General features: G+C 53.5%; 4 protein-coding genes across 4 annotated transcripts; 2 read left to right on the forward strand and 2 right to left on the reverse strand.

Annotated features, from left to right (window-relative positions):
- Window positions 1-870: 870 nt before the first annotated feature.
- Window positions 871-7,566, forward strand: J4E86_010139 (uncharacterized protein; the record flags this gene model as incomplete). The annotated part of the gene is made up of 4 exons (XM_051450639.1): window positions 871-1,019; window positions 1,211-1,883; window positions 1,988-7,336; window positions 7,399-7,566. 4 exons carry the CDS (start codon window positions 871-873, stop codon window positions 7,564-7,566), a joined length of 6,339 nt encoding a protein of 2,112 aa, XP_051298154.1.
- Window positions 7,567-16,155: 8,589 nt separating this feature from the next.
- On the reverse strand, window positions 16,156-16,735 carry J4E86_010140 (uncharacterized protein; the record flags this gene model as incomplete). Its single annotated transcript, XM_051450640.1, has 2 exons — window positions 16,156-16,584; window positions 16,634-16,735. 2 exons carry the CDS (start codon window positions 16,733-16,735, stop codon window positions 16,156-16,158), a joined length of 531 nt encoding a protein of 176 aa, XP_051298155.1.
- A 231-nt stretch (window positions 16,736-16,966) lies between these two features.
- Window positions 16,967-18,975, reverse strand: J4E86_010141 (uncharacterized protein; the record flags this gene model as incomplete). Its single annotated transcript, XM_051450641.1, has 3 exons — window positions 16,967-18,030; window positions 18,097-18,698; window positions 18,749-18,975. The coding sequence occupies 3 exons, from the start codon at window positions 18,973-18,975 to the stop codon at window positions 16,967-16,969; spliced, it is 1,893 nt and encodes a 630-aa protein (XP_051298156.1).
- A 3,723-nt stretch (window positions 18,976-22,698) lies between these two features.
- On the forward strand, window positions 22,699-25,739 carry J4E86_010142 (uncharacterized protein; the record flags this gene model as incomplete). Its single annotated transcript, XM_051450642.1, has 4 exons — window positions 22,699-23,057; window positions 23,104-24,684; window positions 24,733-25,476; window positions 25,529-25,739. 4 exons carry the CDS (start codon window positions 22,699-22,701, stop codon window positions 25,737-25,739), a joined length of 2,895 nt encoding a protein of 964 aa, XP_051298157.1.
- Between the last annotated feature and the right edge of the window lie 16 nt (window positions 25,740-25,755).

The raw sequence follows: 25,755 nt of genomic DNA on the forward strand, positions 1-25,755 counted from the left end.
AAGCACGGCAACTGTAGTTCGCGATACCTAGCCATGACTGCATGCGGCGCGACGTCCGTGTCGTGGTTTAGGCCGGGGGGCATACGGAGAAGGATTGGTATGCTGGGAAGTCTAGGACGGGTGCTTGGTGGCTCGGTAGGCTCCGTGGGTGGGAGCTGGGTTAGTAGCGGAAGGGAAGGGTGAGGAGTGGGTTGGGGACGGTTGGTGTGGGCTGTGGGTGGCGCATTGTTGGCAGAGTGTGCCGCTCTCCATAGCGAAGTGGAATAGGTAGGGAGGAGGAGGTGGAGGTCTCATCTTTTGCACTGTCTAAAGCATACATGTCTCCGTCGTTGTCGAGGTGGCTGTATGCGGCCGTGCCGTCGTTCTGGGTTAGTGTTCTGGGTAGTGTTCTGGAGTATTGCTAGCACGGAGGCTCGGTAGGACCCCGTAGTGCTTGGTCGGTTCCAAGGTTGGAGTGGGTGCAGGTGGCGCATTGTTGGCAAAGCATGCCGCTCTCCATAGCAAAGTGGAGCCCCCATGCCTGTCTCCATCCGAAGTGTCAGTGAGGGTGTAGTCAGCCATTCTTCACAACCATATGCACCACCACGCACCATAGCCTGACGCTCTCCTCCACCTCCAGCTGTCTGTCTGCCGCCGCTAGACAGCCCGAGTCTCTCGCCCGCTCCGCCTCGCCTCGCCGCGCGCCTTGCCCTGCCCTGCCTTGCCCACTGCGCTGCCGACCGCCGCCCATGTTGCACACCTCGAGCTGCTGTCCCGCCTCGATGAAGTAGCCGTCCACGTCCACTCTGCGCAAGCAGTCCCCACCACCCCAGTCCGCCGCCGACGCGGGCCACTGCCGCGACTCACACCCTGCACGCCCCCGCCGCCATCATGACGAGGAACGAGACCATCGGCCGCCATGGTTCGGTAGAGAGCTCGTGGAGTTCGCGCTCGGGCGACACGATACGGCCCTATGGACGCGCGGGTTCGCTGAGGGGTACCCCCGTCACCGTCAAGACGGACAAGAACCTCAATTCCCGGTATGTTGTTGCGTCTGGTGCCGTGCGAGATGGACGCTGGCTGGGGTGGCGGCGCGCGCTGTGCGCCCTCGACCTTGACTCTGGCCTCGTCTCGTCTTGACGCGGGAAGAGACATGTTTTGCCTGTCTTGCCTGTCTCACGCCCACACGTGCATCGACATCGACAACCGAACGCCTGCTAACACGCCATAGTGTCGAGCGGGAATCCGAGATATCGCCTGGCACCGTCCCCCCAGCTCCGCCGCCCAAAGACAACCCCTCGCACCGCCCGCGCAAGCCTGCCAATTGGGACGCTCCCACGCCGAGCGCCTTTGGCCACCACCGAAAACAGCTGGCTGTCCTGGAGACTTCGGGAGGCCGAGTGCCGTCCATATCGCGCAACCCCCCCACCGCTTCGAGCGCCAATTCACAGGTCGCGCCCTGGTCCACCGCGCCCAACGGAAACAACATGACCAACAGCGTCTGGAGCAGCTTCTTCAACGACTCAAACGAGGATGTCTCCCAGTCGTCGCCTGGCTTCCGCCCGGGAACCGGCACCAGAGAGGACAGCATGGGCTTCCCCATGAAAGACGACAGACGGCCGTCGGTAGCTAGTGCCACGACCGTCAGCAGCACGGGTTCTAAGTCGAGCATGGGCCGGAATTTCCACAAACGCCTGCAGAACGTCTTCGGAGAGGACTTCCCCGCCGACGACCGCCAGAACTCGGATTCGAGCTTGGGCACGCCGCAGCGCAATCGCGGCAACTCCCTCAGCAACACAATTGGCAGTAAGCACCAGTCGCGCCCAACCTCGCCTACCAGCTCCCGGCCACGCACCCCGCAGGCGTCCTCGGAAGTCACGCCATGGGAGTTCCAAGACTCCAAGGTGAGTCTAGTTCACATCCAGAGGAAGGCACTGCGTCTCTCACTCATGCTCTTGCCCTACTACTCCACCGCCGACCTCGGACCTGTATCACTAACCCCTCACAGGACGTTCCCACTCCCGCTGAGTATGGCGGCCGTCGTTCCTCCGAGCAACATTCTGCCAAATCGGGTCGATCGCACCACAAGCTGCACGTAAGACTGCCTGGCACTGGCCACCGGCACAAGGGCAGCAAGGAGGACAACAAGGCCCCAGACGGACGCGCAGACATAAGCCAGCCTTACCCGCTGCGCCCCACCACCAGCCGCGAAGATTCCAGCTACAGCGTCCGACCGAACCAACCCTCGGCCCTCAGCTCCGCCTTCGCCTCCAAGACAAGCCTTCTGGGACGGCCGTCGAGCCCTACGCCAAGCTCATACTCGGATATGACAAGAGATGACAGGATAGCGCAACGGTCTCCCAGCACCAACAAGGCGTCGCACGGTTTCTTTGCGCGGTTGCGAGGCAAGGACAAGGACAAGGATCGCACGTTACCGGGAGATACCCTCAAGAGTCTGGTCGCTGCTGGAACTGCCTCCGCCACCTCTCTGAATCCTTCGATTAATACGACACGATCCGCGAGGCCAGAGCCGGCTCGGCAGGCTACCATGGCGAAACAGCAGGCGATCAACAATGGCGTTGAGAGCGCGGCCAAGGAACAGAGAATGCGGGCTCCTCACCACCGTTTGCCTACCTTCCGGAAAGAGAAGCGCGCAATTCCGAACGAGCCTACGGGACGGGACCCTAACGATAATATCGCTAGCACAGCAGGCAACGATGCTGTTTTCTTCCTGGACAGCAATCTCGACGACATGGAAGGCATTGTGAATCTTCAACAGGCACCGCCGATGACACCGCCTGTGGGTGAAGTGCCAAAGCAGCCACCGAACCTCGGTGAAGACATTTCCGTACCAGGACCCGATGACGACGGCACCGCGGCGTGGGACGCGCCAGACTCCTGGGCCGTGAAGCGCATGAAGGACGAGATGGACAAGCTGGGAGACGCCGACGAGACTACAACGCCTTCTAAGGAAGAGAGCGACAACAAGACGTATTGTCTGCGCATCTTCAGGGTCGATTCAACTTTTGCGACGCTATCAGCTACCTTGAACACGACCGTGCAGGAAATCATACAAATACTAGGGAAGAAGACCGTATTGCAGGACGAATTGGACAACTACCACATCGTGATGCGGAAACATGACACCTCACGGCAACTGGAAAGTAACGAGCGCCCGCTGCTGATCCAGAAGCGATTGTTGGAACTCGCCGGATACACGGATCTAGACCGCCTCGAAGACGTCGGACGGGAGGATAACAGCTACCTCTGCAGATTCACCTTCCTCCCTGCCAAGATGAGCGGATACTCGAGTCTGGAACGGGATCCTGGTTTCAGCAAGATGCAAAAGTTCAGTCACATTGATCTCCAAGGTCGGAATCTGATCACCATCCCTATTACACTCTACCAAAAAGCGACTGAGATAATATCGCTCAACCTGTCGCGCAACCTATCACTTGACGTACCTAGAGACTTTATCCTTGCTTGCACCAACCTGAGGGAGATCAAGTACACGAGCAATGACGCACGACGGCTCCCGCCCAGTCTGAGTCTTGCTAGCCGGCTGACCATGTTGGACATTTCAAACAACCGCCTTCAGTCTCTTGACCGTGCTGAATTGCACAAGCTGCAAAGTTTACAAGGTCTCCGACTCTCCAACAACGGGCTAACGCGACTGCCACACTACTTTGGACAATATCGCGCGCTTCGCAGTTTGAACTTGAGTTCGAATTCTCTGAACGAATTCCCAGACTTTTTGTGCGAAGTCCGGACACTGGTGGATCTCGACATCAGTTTCAACTCGATATCGAGTCTGCCCAAGATTGGCCAATTGACATGTCTCGAACGACTCTGGGCGACGAACAACAAACTGACCGGCAGCTTCCCTCCAACACTGAGCAATCTAGTCAACCTGCGAGAAATCGACGTGCGGTTCAACGCGCTTGATAGTATGGATGTCATGTCCCAATTGCCCCGATTGGAGTACTTGATGATCGGCCACAACTCTATTTCAGCCTTTGAAGGCTATTTCCCGAAGATCCGTGTGCTGCACATGAACCACAACCCAGTTACACGCTTCGGCCTCACTCAGCCCACCCCAACACTGACCGCCCTCAATCTTGCGTCCGCCAAACTGGCGCAATTACCCGAAGATCTGTTTGGCAAACTGACCGGCCTCACTAAGCTCATCCTCGACAAGAATCATTTCACGTCCATATCGACCAACATTGGAAAGCTGTACAGGCTGGAGCATCTCAGTATAGCTCGAAACTCTCTGGACGACTTGCCTGCCGAGATCGGTCGCTTGGTGGAGCTTCGCTATTTGGACGCGCGCGAGAACAATCTGCCCAAGCTTCCCGAGGAGCTTTGGTATGCTCGCCGATTAGAAACGCTAAACGTGTCGTCCAACGTTCTTACCACGTTCCCTAAACCCGGCGCGTCACCTCCACCAGTAGCAAATGGGGAACAAGCTCAAGTAGACGGAGCGCCTGCGCTTGTTACACCGGGCTTGACATCAAGTCCCAGTTACGAGGAGCTGGGGAAATTGGAAGACTTCCAGAATCGCCGTCCTAGTCAAGCATCAGGAGGTCTGAGTGTTGGTTCGTCGGCTGCCTCTTCGCAACGGAAGGGGTCGATGGCGTCATACAACACTTCAAGTACGGCGCGCAAGACATCAGTAGCGTCTCGTGCGCCCACCGAAGGGACACTGACACCCATGTCCCGGAAAGACTCCAGCCTTAGTAGTCGCCTGGTGACTACCTTTGCGGGTTCTCTTCGACACGTGTTCTTGGCTGACAACCGGCTGAACGACGACGTGTTCGACGAACTGTGTCTTCTCCCCGAATTGCGAATTGTGAATCTGGCATACAACCTCATCTATGATGTACCACCTCGTACGATCCGACGATGGCAACATCTTACCGAGCTGTACTTATCGGGCAATGACCTGACGTCTCTACCTGCAGAGGATCTGGAGGAAGTTGGCTCGCTCAAGGTCCTCCACATCAACAACAACAAGTTCCAGGTGCTGCCGGCCGAACTTGGCAAGGTTGCACAGTTGGCTGTTCTTGATGTGGCTAGCAATTTGCTGAAATACAACGTGTCGAATTGGCCATATGACTGGAATTGGAACTGGAATCACAAACTCCGATACCTGAATCTGTCAGGCAACAAGCGTCTCGAGATCAAACCCAGCGGCTCGTATAGTGGTGGCGGAACGAGTATGCGAGAGGGGCGCGACCTGACCGACTTCAGCTCGTTGATTAATCTTCGCGTACTTGGGCTGATGGACGTCACGATGATGGTTCCTTCGGTCCCTGAACAGTCAGAGGACCGGCGAGTGCGCACTGCAGGTTCAGCTGTGGGTACTATGGCGTATGGTATGGCCGATTCACTGGGTCGCAATGAACACATCTCGACAATGGACATGGTCGTGCCCCGCTTCCGCAGCCACGATGACGAACAGCTGTTGGGTCTGTTTGACGCACAGCCGCTTGCGGGGGGCGGAGCTAAAATTGCCAAATACTTGTACGATCAGTTCAAGAATCGGTTCGCCGATGAGCTCGACCGTTTGCGCCCGAGTGAAACGCCGTCGGATGCGTTGCGACGGAGTTACCTTGGCCTCAACAAGGAACTAGCTACCGCTGCAAGTCAGGGTCTGGACAAGAACGGGCTCACTGCACCGTCAACACAAACGCGCAACTCAGTGCCTGATCTTAGTGACGACGACCTGACATCGGGAAGTGTCGCAACAGTACTGTTCCTGAAAGAAATGGAGCTCTACATCTCCAACGTTGGTGATGCGCAAGCCCTATTGATCCGTTCGGAAGGAGGACACAAGATCCTTACCAGGAAACATGACCCCGCTGAGCCAAGTGAGCGATCCAGGATACGAGAAGCTGGTGGGTTTGTCTCGCGACAAGGTAAACTCAACGACATGCTCGAGGTATCAAGAGCATTTGGATACGTTCAAATGTCGCCATCGGTCATTGCTTCGCCGCATATCATGAACCTTACTCTTGGCGACACAGATGAGATGATCCTGATAGCTTCGCGAGAACTCTGGGAATACCTCACTCCAGATTTCGCTGTCGATGTCGCACGATCAGAGCGCAACGACTTAATGGTCGCCGCCCAAAAATTGCGCGATTTGGCTATTGCCTTTGGTGCGACGAACAAGATCATGGTCATGTTGCTTGGTGTCAGTGATCTCAAGAGCAAACAACGTGCCCGGTACCGCACCCAAAGCATGTCCCTCATACCCGCACCTGGTGCAGATCCAGACTGGGGCGCGTCGCGCAGACGTGGAAAGAAGGGCAACCTGGTCGGCGACTCCAAACTCGCTCGACTCGACAACGAAGTGGACGCGCCAACGGGCGAAGTCAGTCTGGTGTTTACGGATATCAAAAACTCGACCATACTGTGGGAGACGTACCCGATTGCTATGCGTTCTGCAATAAAGATGCACAACGAGCTGATGCGCCGACAACTACGCATTATTGGTGGGTACGAGGTCAAGACGGAAGGTGATGCATTCATGGTCGCTTTCCGCACTGTGACATCAGCTCTGCTGTGGTGTTTCACGATCCAGAGCCAGCTTCTCGAAGTACAGTGGCCGCAAGAGATTCTCAACAGCGTCAATGGACAGGAAGTGGTCGATCCGGATGGTAACGTCATCTTCCGCGGTCTCTCTGTCCGCATGGGTATCCACTGGGGCACACCCGTGTGCGAAGTCGATCCCGTCACGAAGCGCATGGACTACTTTGGACCCATGGTCAACCGCGCCTCGCGTATCTCCTCCGTAGCCGACGGCGGCCAAATCACCGTCTCATCCGACTTCATCGCCGAGATCCAACGTCTCCTCGAAACGCACATTGAAGGCGACCGTAAGAACTCCGCCGGATCCGAAGAAGCCTACGGCGACGACATGAACAGCCAGATGATCCGCGGCGAGCTCCGCTCCCTCAGCTCCCAAGGTTTCGAAGTCAAAGACCTCGGTGAACGCCGTCTTAAAGGTCTCGAGAACCCTGAGTATATCTACCTCATGTATCCGCACTCGCTGGCTAGTCGGCTGGCGGTCCAGCGCCAGACGGAACAGAAACCGGTCGAGCAGCAGAAGGAGGCTACGGCTGGTCAGAAGATGGCGGGCAGCCAGCTCACTATCGACACCGAAGATGTGTGGGATCTCTGGAATATTAGTCTACGTCTGGAGATGCTGTGCAGTTCGCTCGAGAGCCCTGGTTGCTCTGAATTGAAACCGCCAGAGACGGCGTTGCTGGAGAGGATGAAGAGCCGGGGTGGCGAGATTACGGATCGTTTCTTGATTAACTTTGTTGAGCATCAGATTTCGAGGATCGAGGTATGTTTTACTGTCTTTGTTTGGTTTGAGGGGAGTGCGTTTGCTAATATGTGGACTTGTAGTCTTGTGCCAGCACCCTTGCTCTTCGCCACCGTATACGGCCATTCGGAAGTGCACCGCTGCTCGAGCAGGCGTGTCATATGGGCGATATCTTCGCGGAGCTCGATGCGAAGTTGAAGCGGTTGGAGGAGTTTGAAAAAGGGGCGATTGAGGGTATGGCGCCTTCTTGAGGGGTGGGCAGTCAACTCGTCAAGAACTTAACTACAGTATGGCGAGAATCACGCAACACCACGACAACGGACCACGACAACGCGCCGTTCACTAAAGGCACCGACGGACGATGACCGAGAATTCCGTATCCCGCTACCTTATCCATGCAACACACCTATCTCTATCTATCCTAATCGACCACCCCCGCCTCCTCGGCGAAGGAACACGGCGAAGCGCATGTCTCTCCCGCTCGGTCATCATCATCGACCTCACACACGCGCGCGCGTACTCCCATACATATCCATACGATCCGATACGCTCGAAACCGCCCTGGAGGCTGCGAACTCTATACTTTACTCACGATACCTTACTTTACCTCGATACCACTCACATCATCACACTACACTATCACACAACAGACTTCGCGCACGAGGTCGACCACTTGGGCTTTTTGTCACGGCGTTTGGCGGGAGCTCGCTCCTAAGCGGCTTTTATGGTTTCTGGGCGCTATGCGGTTTTTCTCTTTGGGGGTTTTCCTGTCTTTCGGTTTGGCACTGCGATTTGGTTTGGTTTGCGCGGCTTGGGCTTGCTTGGGTATGCGACGCTACGTGTGCACGGGACTAGACTGGTCTGTGGCAGTAGCTTGTAAGGTTTATTGTTATCATTGGAATTTGGGGATGAAGGGATTGGAATGAGCGGGATGGGCTTGGGCACTGGTTTTGTTTGTTGAGCGATGGGCGGATGGATGAATGGGTGGATGGGTAGTCTCTTTTTCACGGCCTTGGGATGAGCGATGTGGGATGTGGGGTGGCAGTCTGCTTGGAGCGTTCTGGGTGCGGGAGAGGGGGTGTATGATTGGAGGATGCGAGTATGGTGAGGAAGGGGAAGATGGAGACGGGGAAGGAGAAGTAGGGGGTTAGTGAATGACTATCGCTTTTACCTGTGCAATCGTCTTCGTCTCATCTTTCTATGCGCGTGTTTATGTGGCTGATGGCAGAGGCGACCAAGTCACGATGGCTACTTGGGTTTAGCGCACCACGACGCTTGGCCTGGACATGCGTATATAAACCCCTCTACTACCTTCCTCACTCTTCTTCTAACATCACAAGAGCTTTACTCTTTTTCTCCAAAACTGTTCACGACCTAGTCCATGTGCGCTCCTCCTCTTCTTCTCCAAAATCGCAATCGTGACCAGTTCATGTGCGCTCCTCTCCAGCTTTTTCAAAAAACACCACAAAGCTGTGAATGTGCGCTCTTCTCCGGCTTCTCAAAAACTCTAATACGATACATCATGTGCGCTCTTCGCTGGCTCTTCTCCAAACTTGAAAGACAACAGCGGCATGCGCGCTTCTTTCCCGCTTTTTCCAAAAAGTACATCATAGAGCATATATGTGCGGTCTTCTCGGCGCGAAAAAACCAAAACCTGATTCATCTGGATACATGTCTAAACACCAAACCATGTACAAATCTCCAACATGGTGTGCTCCTCCTTCTGTACCAAATGATATACATGTTGTTCCTATGAGAGCAGACTCTCCCGCTTTCCCACATCAAAAACCCATTCGGGTACTGCAGATGAGCGGTGCGCTCGTACTCCACCGCCTATTTGCCGAAAGACCGGAGAGAGACGAAGATGGAGAGAAGAGAGGAGTGGGGCTGGGGTATATAAACCCCTCTCTCGACTGCACTTCTTGCTTTACTTATTCTACGCACTTGGTTGTGCTTTTACCAAAATATCCATGGAGCGCATTTATGGAGTGCGGTTCTGCTCCTTCTTTCAAAATTGGAGAGAAGATTCCCCATGGGGTGTTGGCCTGCTCTGTTCGCCTTTTACACCAAAAGTGATCAAACAACACGAATGGAGTCTGCCTGCCTGCGCATCTTTCCACGAAAAAAGACACGCAACGACATGCATGGAGTCTGTCCGCTTCTCTGCCTTTCTCTAAACTATTATCATTCATCTCACATGGAGTGTCTCTCCCTCGCGCTCTCCAAAATCCAGAGTATCAGGATGAATGTCTGCTCCAGCTTCCTCCCAAAACCACATACATTCCAACGATGGGGTATCTCGCTTCCCCAGCCTTCTTTTCTACTGAAAGATCCATTCAAACACGTCATGGAGTCCGCTGTCCTCTCCGCCCTTCTCCAAGATCAAGAAATCAAAACATACATGGATTGTTTCTCTCTTCCTCAAAACGTTTGAAGTGAGAAGAATGGACCTTGTCCTGCGCGCCTCTTTTACAGGCTCTAAAATAAGCACACTTAGGCCACATGGGTGTGTCAGAAAACTCTGTGAGAGGCTTCACATGGCTGTGCGAGAAAAGATCGCACTGAAGAATGATGGAGTGGTGCGCGCTGCGTCTCCAAAACAAGACATCATACACCCCATGGAGAGAGTAGGAGAGGTGCTGCCGTACCAAAACAGGTTCGCACTCTACATATGGCTGTCCATTCTCCTCTCTCAACCGTAAACCAATGCGGCATAGCGGCTGAGCAGGTGGATGGATATATGAACCCCTTCTTCTACCTCTTTCTTGTCTTCATCACTCCACACGCCTTCGGGCTTTTACCAAAATTCCTCGAAATGGGAGCGATGACTCTTCTGCTCCTTCTTTCTTCGAAAATGTACGCGAAATGATACATATGCTGCTCTCCTCCGCCTTCCGGTCTTTCACTCAAAAATCTGTTTGTCGCTGATGATGTTTCCGAAAAGACGAAAAGATGATCATATGAGAGACTGAGAGCGGTGCGGCCTCTAAAAGACAAAAATTGAGTAGCCATGATTTCGTTCGCGGACTGGTTTGAGCTATCACTTATGCGGAGTAGTAGGAAGCGCGGGTATAAAATCTTACCTTCTCGTCCTCTTCTTCTTTCCTTATTGCCACCACTTCCTTCGGGAGTTTACCAAAAAAAAACATGCAATCATCCCGCATGGTTCTCTGTCCGCTCTGCTCGAAAATTCAATTCGCGCAATGGGCATGATTCGGCATTCCCCAAGACTATCATGAAATAAGATGGATGTCTGTTCCCTCCCTTCTGCAGAACTCAAAATGTGGTTCAAGACGCTGCCATGACGAGTCTTCCTGCGGGAGACTTCCAAATGGCCAGTCAAAGAAGAAGATGGAGACGAGAAAGCAGAAGGTACCGCTGCGATGAGAGAGGAGTGTGTGAGGACTTGCATACTCGAAACTGAAAGGATCAGTAAATCTCGCAATGGCCTGTGGGTTTTCCGCCTCCTCGACATACTACGCGCTAGTGAGGTGTGAGGGTATATAAACACCTCAGAGTTCGCTCAAGTTCTCTTTCCTACACCACAAAGCCTTACTTTCTTTTCCAAAATTAGCTAGACAGTGGACGCATGGGTGTCTGGCTGTGAGAAGCAAAAAGGGCCATTTGGAGAAGCGATGATGTGGGCGCGCCTCTAAAAACTTCCATCCGACATACTCATGTTCTCTTCCCTCGTCTACAAAACCGGCAAAGAAACTCGCTATGTTCTCTGCGGACTTCCAAAACTCTCTATCTACAGTAGTATGATCGAAAGGAAGCGCAGAGGTCTTCGTAATATCAAATCAAATCCAAAAAGCATACGACATGCTGACAGGGTCTGCAGCGTCTCTGCTTCCTGTGCGATCGTGCGGACTGGCTGGGGCGTATATAAACTCCTCTTTCGCTGTCCGGGTTCTCTTCTATTATCTACCTCGAAACATCCTCCTTTTTGCCAAAAATGCGACTTAAGGTCACTATGGCGCGGTCGTCGGAGTGACCAAAAAGGCCATCATGCACATCGTATGTTGCGGCGTTGCGCTGTGGATCATAACAGCGGAAAGAAAGAGGAAGAAGAACATGGTGCGTGCTTCTCTAAAAGCAAACAGAAGCATTATCCATGGTTGGGAGCGAGTGGGACTTGCGAAGATCGTTCCTACTAAAAAGCGACTAAGCATGTCTTATGGAGTGCGGCTCTCTTCCCCTTCCGCAGCAGATTTGGAGTATATAAACCCTCGATTGGCGTCTCTGCTACCTTCTTCCTATCATCCACCACTTTATCCTTCGGGATCAAAACTTTTTTTGGATTTTACACATGTCCTGTCTGGCCTGGAGAGTTCCTCCAAAAGGACTCACAACATCGAAAATGAGCTTCTTTCCGGTCTGAAAGCACTATTCAAATGGCCCAATCTACCACCTATGTTCTCTACCGAAAAGGCATGACAGCGAACATATGCCTACACTGCCTCGCTGCGATCTTAAAAAAGGCATTAACGACTTAATGTGGGATATGAGTGCGAGATCTGTCTCATCGATACCTAAAAGCTTTCCTTGGTGAGACATGAGCTGTTACTCTGCATGGCTTGGTTGGGCATAAATACCACTGGAAATACCCTGATTCCTTTGTATAACACTCTACTTCTGAATCATCCAAAATATTCGTGACGAGGACCCAATGGTTTCCTTTCTTTCCAAAACTTCCGGTACAAGCTGTGATGTTTGCGCTGCTCCGTCCAAAACCACCAGCAAACGGTTACATGACGTCGAAGTAGTGAGGTTTCGCATCAGCCAGGTTGCCGCATATATAAACTGGCCCGTCTGGGCAGCTCTTCCAGCATCGTGCTCTTCCCGGGTTCTCCAAAACTGACATCGAGCCAACCTATGGTTCTTTGCCTTTCCAAAAGCATTCGTTACCTTCTGATATGACAGTGTGCTGTCTTTCCTGAAACCAACGCCGTAACAGAGGATGGAGTCAAGCCTCTGGATTTCAAAGTTGGTTAGGTTGTCGCTCAAATTGCAAAGATGACCGTGCATATGTCGCGTCGAGAACTGACCGTCTACTATGACGATGAGTTTGAAAGCGTTGAGCTTGGAGCACTAAAATTGTACATAACGACTTCACATGTGGTGTCTCGCGGCCAAGGCGGCCGTGCATATAAATACCCCCTCGACCATCTTTACTCTTGTTCATTACACTCTTTTCCTGAGTCTACTCAAAGTGTACGAATCTGAGTCATGGTTTCTTTCTTCCAAAACGCGCGTACGATGAGCTCATGTTTGTCCTTCCTTCCAGAACGCCTAGCCAGAGTGTCATGAGTTCGAGACTGTGGGATTTGGCATTGCCTACAGTATCTCTTAAACACATCCTCGACAAATCTATGTGTGCGTCCGAAAAATCGCGACTGAGGTTGTTGATGTGGCTGAGGGTGTCGAGCTTGTAATACCGAAAACACATCCGCCGCTTCATATAGGTGTCCCCCAGTTGGGCGGCTGTGCGTATAAATACCGTGGCTGTTACCTGCATTATTCTTTATTACATTCTCTTTCTGGGTCTACCAAAAACAGCACCATGTATCTTACATGGTCTCTTCTTCTTTTCCAAAAACTGGCCTAGAACTCAAGGATGCTTGTTCTTCCTTCCCATAAAAAATATGGAAAACAATGATGAGTTCGAGACCGTGGACTTCGGTATCAGCTATCGTATTTCCAAAATAGAGCAAGAACAGAGCCATGTGTGCGTCCTAGAAAGACGAGGCCAATCAGTTCATGTGGCTGAGAGCTTTGAGTTTGAAATACGCAAAGAGCGACTAAGCCGCTGGGAACACACTGCGCCGTGGTAACGTCTTCAGCATTATATAAACCTCCCTTTTCGACCATTCTTCTTTCACAACACTGCTTCCTTTGCTCCAAAATCGCAGGAAAGCATGCACCATGGACTGGGGATCTCCTCGCCGACCAAAAACACCCGTTCAACATTGCTATGAGAATTCGAGAAGACGACGTGTACGACCAAAACCTAGGTTCGACAACAATATGAGAGCCCTTCCGAATCCCCAATGGTACTCATGTATGAGAAGAGAACCGGTCTTTTTGGCCTTTTGACGCTTCTCAAGACTAAACCATCGCCCATCGCCTGCCATGTTTGTGTTGTTCTCCTGAGAGAGTTCAGGGAGACAAAGCTATGGGTACGCAGCTGAGAAACGTTAACAAAATTTCGCATCTAGCTCTTGACGGGAGAGAGCGAAATTGCCATGAAGAAGGCCCATGTGTTTGCGAGTTCTGTGGAGTCCGCGATGATACCTCAGGCTGACGACTGCAAAGATAACGATAGCCGCATTATGACTCAATCGACGGGTATATAAACTCCACATCCACACTCACTCTTCTTCACTACACATCTTCTTGTCTCTTTTCTAAAGACTCCGTACTTCCCTCTCTATGGTCTGGAGTTTTGCTCGCTGAAAAGCATACATGCAGGACGCGATGAGATCCCGCTCCAGCAGCTCACACATCAAAACAAACAATGATGAAACCCCTGCATGGAGAACCCCTCCAAAATCGACTACCTACTCTATTATGGGTATCATCCCAACCACCTCGCATCATAAAAGCCATCCCAATCTACCGCGCATCACCAACACCCCTCCTCCGATGCGCATGCGTCACCACGACATTAACGCCCCTCCTCCTCATCTCACCCGCTACAATCTCCGCTGCTGCAACACTCCGATGCGTACCCGCATGGCACGTAGTTTGTATCGAAGCAACCTGGTTTCCAGCGTTGAAGTGGTTCGCTATGGCGGTGATGGCTTTGTTACTATGGCATCTCACGTTAGCCTATCTTCTGCTACTTGTATTGATCAAAATACGGGGATAATGGAGAATGAGGAAGTATGAACGTGGATAACTCACATCTCTCTCATCGCCGTCCGACTGCCCAGTATATATTGTTGCACCTGCGGACTTACGCCCGTATATCTTTCACATATCTCGCGGGGAGGGGTACGCCATTTGAGGCAGTATATTGTGAGGAGAACCGGTATGCCGGGTGGTGTGTGCTGAAGGAGTTGGGCTTCAGCCCCTGGATGGCGTTTGATGACTTCGGTGGAGTAGGAGAGGATGTAGAGGGTTTTCTGGACTGGTAAGGCAGGAGGTGCTATGAGGGGCTGGGGATGGAGGAGAGCAGGTGGAGGTGGGAGGATCACTGGCTGCTGGAAATGCTGTTGTGGTGGTAATAGAGGTGGTAGCGGTGCGAGTAGCGGTATTGGTTGCAGTGGCATTGGTTGCAGTGGCATTGGTATCGGCATTTGCATCTGCGGGATTGCTTGCACGAAGGGCTGAAGAGGGAGCATCTGCATGTGTGGATATATTGGAAACATAGCTTATGATTCCTGTACTAGAGAAACGTAGTATGGAAAGCAGCTGATCAAGAAGTCTACTTTGCGTATACAGCTATCCTGTGAAGACTTCGCAGTGCTGGTGAAGCGCGTCAGTGACCACTGATGGCCTTCAATTCAAAAAGCTATGTCTGGTACATTGCGTATGTTCGCGAACACACCAGCGTGAACGGTACAACCAGCAACTTACGGTTGTACATGATGAATGTGCAAGTTCTCACCACGCACTGTCGGACTCTCTGTCTCCGCTTTGCGGACAAAGAATGTCCGTATGTCAGCATGTCAGCATATAAGCATTACAGTTTCGGTGTACTCTTTCCGTGTACCAAATCAGAGCACTAGCACAACCGTCACACTGGATCTTCAGAAGACCAGCTGACCGCTACCCCTTCCATACGTCACCTTCTCAAACAGCTACGCCACATCAACCCCAACGCTATCCACACCATGACCTCAGAGTTGAGTCTGTACCCGAGGACCGCGATAGTCGCCGTCTCGTCACGAAGTCCCAGTATCAGCTTCCCCATGCAGTAACTTCTGCATACAGATAGGGCTGCATAGTACCACACGTGGCGCCAAAAAGTCCCGACCGACTCCACGCCAACCTTCCAGCCTGCTTCTACACCCATCCATCGAAGCAGGTAGCCGACCTTCCTCGATCCCCCGCTTGATCCTCCGCTTGCAAGCTTCCAGCGGCACAGTATGTCAAACGAACCTATCGCTTCACAATGCAAGGAGTCGCTCAAAACTTGGCAACGTCCGCGAAGGCGGGTCAAGAACCTTGGAAAGAAGCCTAGGTACCGTGCCGCAACGATCCTACCTACACGCCCCAGCCGTGCATTGAACAAACTGGGCAGCATCTGGGCGGCTATCACGCCAATGAAACACGTCAAACGGCATTCGTGGGAATAATGGAAGGAAGAATAGGGTGATGGGTAAGCGAATTGTGGGAGGCTGGTGTGGTTGCGCTGCGGCTGAGATTACCGCTTTGGGACTGCGGCGTAGTCGATGTGATACCGAGTTGCTGGGTCACCTTTGGAACCTTCCTAGGAAGGATCGTGAATCTCGTATCGAATGTCAATGAATCCTTCCTCGGTGGCTACCGAAATGAGAAAGTGAAATTGCATGATTCTAGAAGCGAGGGAAATCGTTCGATCATCGTTCTGGGAGCGGAGAGGGCGGCTATGATGAAGTCAAGACATGGACCATGGAAGTGTGCGTGCGCAAATCTGGATTGGGTCGTCTCGGATCGAAGCGAGCAACGCCAATCATGACATATGCGCTTTTCTGGTTTCCTTGCATTTGTTCCTTGCCTTTGCCCTATCTAGATTATGTGAGTTCAACGAAACATGTTACAACCACAGACTCGGTACCTATGCATCTTTCTGTCGCACAACTTACTCCTTCTGATGTTGATTCATCAACCCAAGACTGAGATCGTTACATGATTCACAGCTTTCCTTCACCTCCTCCTTGGAGCACATCGCGTACGAGCTTGAGGCCTTGCACGGCAAAGGCCACCATGTTGGCTTCGCGCTCGCTGCTCCCCGTCTCCGCTTCTCGAGTCACTGTCTCCCCGCCCTCCCGTGCCACGGCAAGCGCTACGTAGCCTGGTGTGCGGTTACGAGTCGTTCCCCCCGTCGGCCCTGCGGTTCCACTCTCGCTGATGGTATACGTGCTACCTAGTGTCTTGCGCGTGTGCTCGGCGAGGCCAGAGACGATGGAAGGGGTTGGACCACTGTAGGATTTGATGGTATCTTGGGTCCAGCCGCAGTATGCGATTCTTGACTCGAGCGTGTAGAGGGTGAGGCCGCCGCGGTAGTAGGTCGATGCGCCGGGGAAGGAGAGGAGTGCGGCGGAGATGAGACCACCTGCTGCCTGGTTGAAGTGGTTAGTAGGTGGCTTTGAGTTGGACTGGGGTTCTTACTGTCTCTGCTACCGAGATGGTCTCTTTGCGCTCTTTGAGGAGTGTGGCTACCTCTTGGACGATTTGCTGGAGCTCTTCGGGCGGGAATATGGGGGGTGACATTTTGAGGTATGCTGGGTTGGGTAGTTACGCTTCTTCTCAAACTTGAAGATTAGGCTTCAATTTTGTACAAACGTTCTTGTGTTAATAATTGCACCGGAGTTATGGCGGATGTAGTCGCTGTCGGTGGGGTAATTCGAGGTTGTGACGTATGCGGGGTAGCTTCCATTACACCTCCAACCGTATAGATAGTATACCGAAATATTGTACATACAAAGACAAACACGATTTACCTTAGACATCGAAAGCGAACCTCTCTTCTCCCCTCTTCATCAATCTGATTGGTATCGAGACACCCCGCAACTGCAGCGTAATGATACTCGCCATCTTGGTCTGAATCAAATCCTGGGCTCTATCCGTAGCCATCTTGTATAGGTCTCTCCTCTCCTTGCCTCCCTTTGGCATCTTCTCCACCTCTTCGTCACTAGCAAAGTCATCGACTGCGAGCTCAACGCTGTACTGAGAGAAGATCGCGGCCAACACCGCGAGAATCTCCACTTGAGCAAAGCGTCGACCAATGCATGATCGGAAGCCGTCACTAAAGGGGATGTATGAGCCTTTGACGGGCTTGAAGAGTTCAGATGAAGTGTCTTCGCCTGCTGGTCCACGTAGCCCTTCATCGTCATAGTTGATGTCGACGAAATCGTTGTCGGGCTTGCTATCCACGAGCCAGCGTTCAGGTCTGAATTGGTCTAGGTCGTCCTTGCTTGAGCCATCAGATGGTGTTGGCCAATACTTTGGGTTGCGATGTATGGCTGCGCTGAGGAATACGTGAGCGTCGCCGGGTACCATATATTGCTTTCCCCCGATATTCAATGGCTGTGGTCGACCCGGTGGAGTAGACTTCGGAATGTTGATGATTGGTTGCAGCAGCCGTAAAGTTTCGTTCATGACTGCCGCTGGCATGCTTCCGAATAGCTTCTGAAAGTGCTCTTCATACTTCCATTCGTCGATGGGCTTGCCCGCAAATATGTTGTCGATGTCGTCTTGCAGCCGCTTCTGAGAGCCCCAGTTCATGGCGAGGAATACCATGGAGAAATGTAGTGTGTTGGCAGTTGTTTCGTGGCCCGCCAACATAAGCACAAATGCGTTACCCAGCAGGTCGCTCTTCGTGAAATTCGAACCCTCTTTCTTGGTGATGCCGCTTCCGCGGATCAGAGAGTCAAATATGTCCATGTTTGCTTGAGTCTCGCCAAACTCGACTTGGGTCTTCTTCATTTCATAGATCTCATCCATGTACTTACCCCATTCGTGGGCCGCATCGCTGACTTCACGATGCATTTTGACTGGAGATCGTGCTACGAGAAATTGTTAGATGACATGTTCAACTCGACGCGGTGAAGTAGTAGTAAGAGGGAACTTACCAAGCCACTTAAGTGGCATGACTTGAGTCCACATAATGTTGTGTAGCAGCTGGCTTAGAGCGGCCCTGTAGCTCATGGTGTAGCCGGGAGGGGCTTCCGATCCTACAAAAATAGAGTCTTCGCTCTTTTTGTCCTCCACTTTCTTGCCCTCTTCGTGTGGCCATACTACGCGTACGTCGAAACCCGCTCCACTGATAACATAAAGAGCAAAGTTCATTGCCGCAACGGAAGGATCGGCAATAGTCTCATTGCCTTTACCCTCGGATCCGGCCCACAATCCCAGCATCGACTTTGCGTGATGAAGGGTCTCGTTGAACACGAGCTGATTGTTCTTATCACCGAAACTTGGTGCGACAAGTTTGCGATGTGTGCGCCAATCTGATCCTTCAGTACTCACCAGATTCTTGCCGTAAATGTCCAAAGACGTGTACATCTCAAGGGGCTTGGGAAAGTCATTGCGGCGGGTGGTAATTTGAGTCACGGCTTCCGCGTCTGCAACAAAAACTACATTTCTGGTAGGAGATGCGACCATGAAGACGTCCAAACCCATCTTCTCGAAAGGCCCATGTCCGGTCGTGTAACTCCATTCTGGATTCAGAAGACTGCAAGATCTGATTAATACCTCGCCTGATGTCAAGTCGAATTTACATACTCAAACCACATGCCTCGCCATGACTGTGGCAGAAATCTCTGCAGCAACGGCAACCATAGCTTGAACGTCGACAGCCATAGAATGCTGAACGTATACCATGGCGCTACCACTACAGGTAGTCCCGAGCTCTTTGCTAGCGCGACATTGCGTTGCAGGCCCCGATACTTCGAGATTATCTGATAGATGGCAAAGCTCGCAATGACGCTAAAAATCAGGGTGGCAACCATGACGTTGTTCTCGTCGGGAGGACTCCAAGCTCAAAGTGAGGCTATCGACACAAGAAATTGAGATCCGCACGGTCTCGCACTATCGAAGGCGCTGTCGTGAGGACGGTGAAGATGGTGCAGTGGATGGGTATTCGCCTTCCAGCGTGCAGAGGGGTTTGTGACGTATACATACGCGCGATCAATTTTGCCTCACAAGCGTTTCAGGGCCTCGGTTAGGGAGGATCGCTAGCAGATGCATCTCGCGTATGCGTGCTATATGCAACAACTGGCGGTACATTGAGGAATACGGATGAAGCCATCGTCTGATAGGCTGTGCTCACAAAACCGCTGCTCGTGTGGTGTTGCAATGCGATAGAGGTCTACGTCATCAGTCATCGCTTCCGAAAATGGCTTGGCGCCTTCGAATCGACGTGTTTCCTCATGTGTACCAGTTGTGTGACGCTTGCGCTCACCACGCATCTGCGAAACACAAAACATGAACGTCTGATCTAATCGTACCACCAGGTAATGGGGACCGCTGGGAGGTGCGCGCTCGGCTGCAAACTCTGCGGTTCGTACGACGTCGTAGGACATGGCTCCGAGGAGCAGCGTCCAGGCAATACTCGCGCGCACCGCCTGGTGGACAGCGAGCAGACGAAGGTTCGCGCATAGCGTATATCGTCACTTGCGACGTCACAGGAATCCTTCCGTCATTGTTGACTGCAATTGTGTCAGCGCGCGCACTTGGATCTCCAGACGACAGAGCGAATGCGTTCGTTCCATGGATACGACTCACGGTTCACCGTGTCGCGCCGCTTTGCCGATTCACCAACCCCCTCTGCATGTTTTATGCCACATGCGGCAGGCAGGAGGACAAGGGCTACTACATCACTTGCCGTCTAGAGAGTTTGAATTTCTAGAAGCGTTGTTGCTCCGATCAATGGCGAGGCTTGGTATGCCGTGTCGCAGAGTGAAGCGACTACACCGACTCGACGGCAACTTCTCGACACGAGATTGACTCGCTTCTGCGCCGTCTTTTAGAGAGGTAGTCCAAGGGACACCCCGTTTTTCTACTGGACGCCTCATGCGTTCCACGTGGTAGAGCGACAGCCGCCAGGATGCTGTAAGCCAGGGTGTTCCCACGAGGGTCGCAGGCCGGCCTGGCTTAGACAATCTCGGTTGTGGGGTGTCGTCAATCGGACAGGTCCTCTCACGCATCAATCATCTAGTCTGAAGCAGACCGCAACTTGCCATAGCGCCGGTGAGCAGCAGGGCCGGGCAGAGTCGGCTCGTCATCTGACAAACTGGCTCAATGGCTATCTCTGTTCGGAGCTTAGCAGCAAAGGCACTGCTGTTTTGGATTGATGTCGCCGGGCAGCTGACCGTTTGTTTGCGGCAGGCCCTTCACGGCCGAGTAACCAGGTTACCTGAGCTTGGCCGTGTTGCAAGGGTGTCGAGGGCACTGCGGCGTGCACAGTACCGACCTACTCCAAGTGCACAATGGAGGGGTCTAGCAAATGTTCCTGACGCCATACTGGCGGTCGCGTGTTGCGGCGCGCTAGTTATCACCACTGACTTTGGACCTGATGAAACTAACGTCAATAGAATTGGCCGGCGCCTCTCCGGCACCTGCCATGAGCAGCAGCCGCGATTTCCCTAGCAGACGAGGCGGACAAAAGGGTGATGCAGTTGTACACACACTACCTCGCCATGTGCCACCAGACTGCCTATAGGCGTCTCGCCAGGATCTGCAGCCCGGAAACGCAACGCTGATCTTTGGGCAGCAGAGTCGCAAGTGACAGGTCCTGTTCGCAGAGACTCGGCGCATGAATCGCTGCAGCACCAGGACGAGCGCGAAGCTTCAGGTAAGCAGAGGGCTGCGGGCGCAGGAAGAGGCGCGGCGGCGTCGCGAGATATCGTCTGCAGCCACCAGCAGCGCATCACTTCCATCAACCTTCTCGAATGCCTCGGTGCCGCTGCAAAGTGGAGGCTGGCCGACTAGGGATCGTGACTAGCTGGCCTCAGAGCTCGGATCAGTTTCCTGAGTCTTCAGGGCCAGCAATTGGGCGGAAATTATCCGACTGTAGCTGCTGACGGCCGGCCTGCTCCAAGCTGCACGGGGGTCGTCGACGATGGTTGTTGCAGGGCGGAGGACCGCGCATCGCCGCACGAGACAGCGAGCACCGTGACTGTCACATAGCCGGCGCTGGTGTTGCAGCAGCAGCAAGTCATTATTGCAAGTAGACGTGTCGCCAACGGCTGCAGATGGCGGCCAAGTAGCAGCAATGGATGCGCGGTCGCGTCGGGCGGGAGCAACGTTTGCTGTCTGCAACGGCATCATCCTATGGCACATGACGGGCTCTGGCAGCGCGGGCTGTTTGATACAACGGTCCCCATGTCGTCCTTGACGATGGCCACACAGCGCGTCTGGTGGCTCCGCGCTGCTACCCTGGTCTCGTAGCTTGGTCAATGGCACAAGCGACCTGTGTGCTGCACATCCTTCGCTTTCGCGCTAATACGCCGCCTTTGCATCCTCGTCCATCTCTCCAAGCTTCGGTATGGTGTTCTCCCCTCCCGACACGCCCATCGCCCACCATAACCCCAACCGTCACCACGGCTAACTCGCACTGCTACCCTCCACCACCGCCAGTGTGCCTGACCCAGCGCTGACCCGCCTCCCGCCCCCCGTCGCGTCTCGCTTTGAACTGTTCCTTTTTGCGACTGATTTAGTTTCGCGCCTCTTGTGATTGCGCCCTGGCCCCTTCGTTCGCACGGCCCGGTCTTAATAGCGCCACTTTTCGCCGACCAAGCCAGCAAACGTCGACAGCATAGACCGTCCGCGACTCAGCTATTTGGGCCTTACCTGCTTCGGATAGTTGTCTCCGGCTCCATGGTAAGAGAGTCTTGCCCAAGGCTAGGTCCTTTCTTCGCGCACGCGGCATAGGAAAGCTCCCGTCCTGCATCCCACTCTGGCCTCCGAGCACTTGCCCTGCGACGCTTTCCAAACTCTTCCCCTCTTCCAGGCGATGACGCGGGTTGGGCTGTCATCTGCAAATCATCTTTGACTTCCCATTCGCTGACTCTGGCGAATTGGTCTTTTCCTGACCCTGCGACTGCCGAGGCCGCCCTCTCCACCACCTGCCCACCCCCCGCGACCTTCCTGGCTTTTGCCGTTTGGTGGTCCTGGGACCATCCGTTTTGCCCAGTAGTCGCTGTCATACATAGCCGCATGGCCATAGCGGATTCCGTCTGGCATATCTAAGGATGGCTGATCCTGACGCGCCCGGCCAGTCTAAGAGAGCTCGTTTGGGCTCCGGCAATCTTGATCATCCGCAGTATAACGGCCACGGATTTCCACCCCCTCCTCCACCACCTCATACCCAACCCACTCGACCTCCCTCCCATCCCACTTTGGTCCAGGCGTCTCCGCCCTACGGTCCTCACGGCTTACCGGTTCCATCTGCCCAGTACCCTTCTCACGTTCAAGGCTATCCCGGACCACTACCTTCACCGTCCCTTCCGCCATCTGATATTCGTGCCCTTGCGGACCCACGGAACATACCCTCACCTCGTCAGCATTCCAATGGCGTTACTGGAGCATCGCCTGTGACGATCCCCCAGGACCGAATCAACAGTTACCGTCCCCCACTCACACCTCAGACAACCACTGCGCCAGAGCAACACAGTTCCCGGTCCACCAGCGTCAGTATCAGTGTCGACGTCAAGTCTCAAAGTCAGACTCCCATGGAGCATGGCGGCCACCACCAGCCGTGGGCAATCAACCACGAGCATCGCCCCAATGGCAGCATACCAAATGGATACAACCACGCCATAAGTCCATCACACCCCAACGGACCGCCATATCATGTCCAGCCTCCACCACCTGTCCAGCAGCAGTATGCCGCTCCTGCCACGCCCTACGCGCAGACTCCGTACATGAACGACTATGGCAACGCGCAGCAGATACGGCGAAAGCAGGTGCGCGCCACCCAGGCGTGTAACCACTGCCGTTCGCGGAAGCAAAAGTGCGACGAAGCGCGACCGTGCCAGTTCTGCAGAGAGAACAACTTCGACTGCCAGTACAAGGACGTCCCGCCACCCAAGTGCGTTGCTCCCTCCCTCATTTGGTACATCGCTGACCCTCCCTAGGCAAGACAGAAGCATGATGCAACTTCAAGAAAGCGTTAACAGCATATCTGAAGTCCTGTCGCAGTTCGTGGACCAGTTCAACGGCTGGAAATCCAGCGTTGAGAGCCGGCTCCCACAGCCGCGAGACCACGAAATGATGTCGAATCACGCTTCGCCCGTAGCTTCTTTCTCGGCACCCCCGAGAGAGCACGGCACATCCAGATGGCCTACTCCCATACAGGGAAGAGGACACATGGGCCGGGTCAACAGCAACCTGAAGATGGAGTCTCCCATCGCTCCTCATTCGAACATGATGTCGCCTTTGGGTGGACAAGCATCAGCATCTATCAAGCAGGAGTCTCAGTTCGCACCACCTCCCCAACAGCCGGCCACACCAGCCGAGAGTGTAAGGACCGACCGCAGCCATGCCACTGAGACCAGTCCCAAGGAGCAAACCGGTCTGCAAGGTGATCACACAACACCTGCGCACAAGCTGCTCGACGAATGGCAGCAAATGAGCATTTTCTATCAAGGTATTCCTTATCTAAGAAGGCTAATGGACAACGGTCGTGAAGTCTCGGACTACCCGATGCAGCTTGAGCAGGATCGCGGTCTGTTGCGCGTCTGGGGTGTTGGCGAGGGCCAAGACCTAAACGACGGAGCGCAGGGACCCGGAAGCCCGGAGAGCAGCAACGACTCCGAAGCCGCATCACCAGCACCTGGCAAAGAAGGCCTATGGGGCTATCCATTTTCTCCAGATGCCGGTTCCGTAAAGACTCCGATCGGCACACCTCGAGAGTACTTCCCCCATCAGCCGCGGCAAGCCACTAGCAACGGGCTTGGCTCAGATGGTCGGCCCGACTTCTCGCGCCCAGTCATGTTCGAGTTGCTCAGGTCCTACATGGAGACGATGCACATATTCCACCCGTTCATGAACGAGACCAAGCTCAGGCGCATGTTCAAGGACTTCAGCGATCAATATAGTCCTGATGCAAGGCCTATGAACCCCCGCTCGCCTGCTCCTGTCCATGGCGTAAAGCGAAAACACTCGGAGAGCAACTTCGAGGGAGGATTAGCAACAGGTCGCGGCGAGATCGAGAGGTCTCTGCGCAACGCGATTGTACTGCTCGTGCTTGCTCTTGGTAAAGTCTGCGCTCACACAGATCCCTTGCCCGCGCCGAAGAACGACCGGCATCCATACGTCAACGAATGGGGAACCTTTAGAGAATCTCCACATCCCAATGGCGGCAGTTTCACCAGCGAGACCTCCGATGAAAATCGCCCCAGGAACATCGACCTACTACCTGGCATGGCCTACTATGCCTACGCCACCGATATCCTAGGAAACCAACAAGGAGGTAACACTGTCGCGCATGCGCAAGCTAATCTCCTAGCTGCACTGTTCCTCAGTCAGTATGCTCGAGTACTGGAAAGTTGGAGCTGGATCAACAACGCGTGTCGCATCGCCCTGGTTCTCATCAAGGCCGACTACAGCAAGCTACTCCGTCAGAATAGCGACCGAAGACATACATGGAGCGGCAAGGAGAGATACAGACTTAACCTGGTGATGTGTGTCTACTGGACAGCTCTCCAACTGGAATCGTGAGTATTTTCGTTTGAATAGGCTCATCATTTGCTGATAGTTTCTAGTGATATTCTGGCAGAGATGAGCACTTTACCGCCTTCCGGCATTTCTGCACATCAAAGCGAGATCATGTACCCCGAAGGCGTCAACGAGAGTTGTTTGCAAGACCAGGATAGCAACTTCGCGCAGCAAGAGGTGGAAGTACGCGCAGGCCCAAGGCAAGACTTGATGATGAAGCTGTATTCCACGCAAACATTCCTACGAGTTGTCCTCAACGTAGCGCATAACGCTCTATACGGCCCCACTGGCCGCATGACCTTTGACCCTACCAGCTTCAAGGAGGTTGCTCATCACGCACTTACCCACAAGGAAATACTGGAAGGTTGGCGGAAGCTGCTCACACCGGAACTGGCCTGGTCGGACGACGAGTTACCCTCGACAGATCTCAACATTGCTCGTGTACGCGCCAAGTACTATGGTGGTCTATACATGATGTTGCGACCCTACCTCAAGCTCGCGAGTCACACGCTCGAGTTCCCGCCTCCCCCTCCAGGCACGACCGGTGCTGCGCAGCATAACTCGCCATCGCCTTATCCAAGTGCGGCTACAAATCGAAACGTGCAAATGGTTGACCTCAGCGAAGACCAGCACAAGATTATCAAGATCGCTTGCCAATGTATCGACGCCGCTATCCGGAGTACCATCGCATTCGATCGCGTAGGCGAAGAGCCAGGCAGCACATACGAATACTTCCAACCCACGCGCAAGAAGAGGCTTATCGTCACCAACGTCTTCGGCACACTCCACGCGTAAGTTTGCATCAGATTATTGACTTGGCATGTTAACTAACACATACCCCAGGCAATTCGGTAACATGCTCGTCCTAGCCTCGGTCTACAAATCCAAATTATACCCCCTGCTACCCAGCAATACCTGGCTCACCAAGGCCAACCTCGCCGCCCTATTCCGCCGCACGATTGCTGTCATTAGCGATGTGGCGCAAAACTCGCCCATCCTCCGCATGGATCTCGAAATCCTCAAAAACGTCCAGAGGCAACAGGGTCTCGAATGAAGCAATCAACATCATG

Source organism: Alternaria arbusti, assembly GCF_024043155.1.
Source record: "Alternaria arbusti strain BMP 1465 chromosome Unknown scaffold_20, whole genome shotgun sequence".
Lineage (NCBI taxonomy): Eukaryota > Fungi > Ascomycota > Dothideomycetes > Pleosporales > Pleosporaceae > Alternaria > Alternaria arbusti.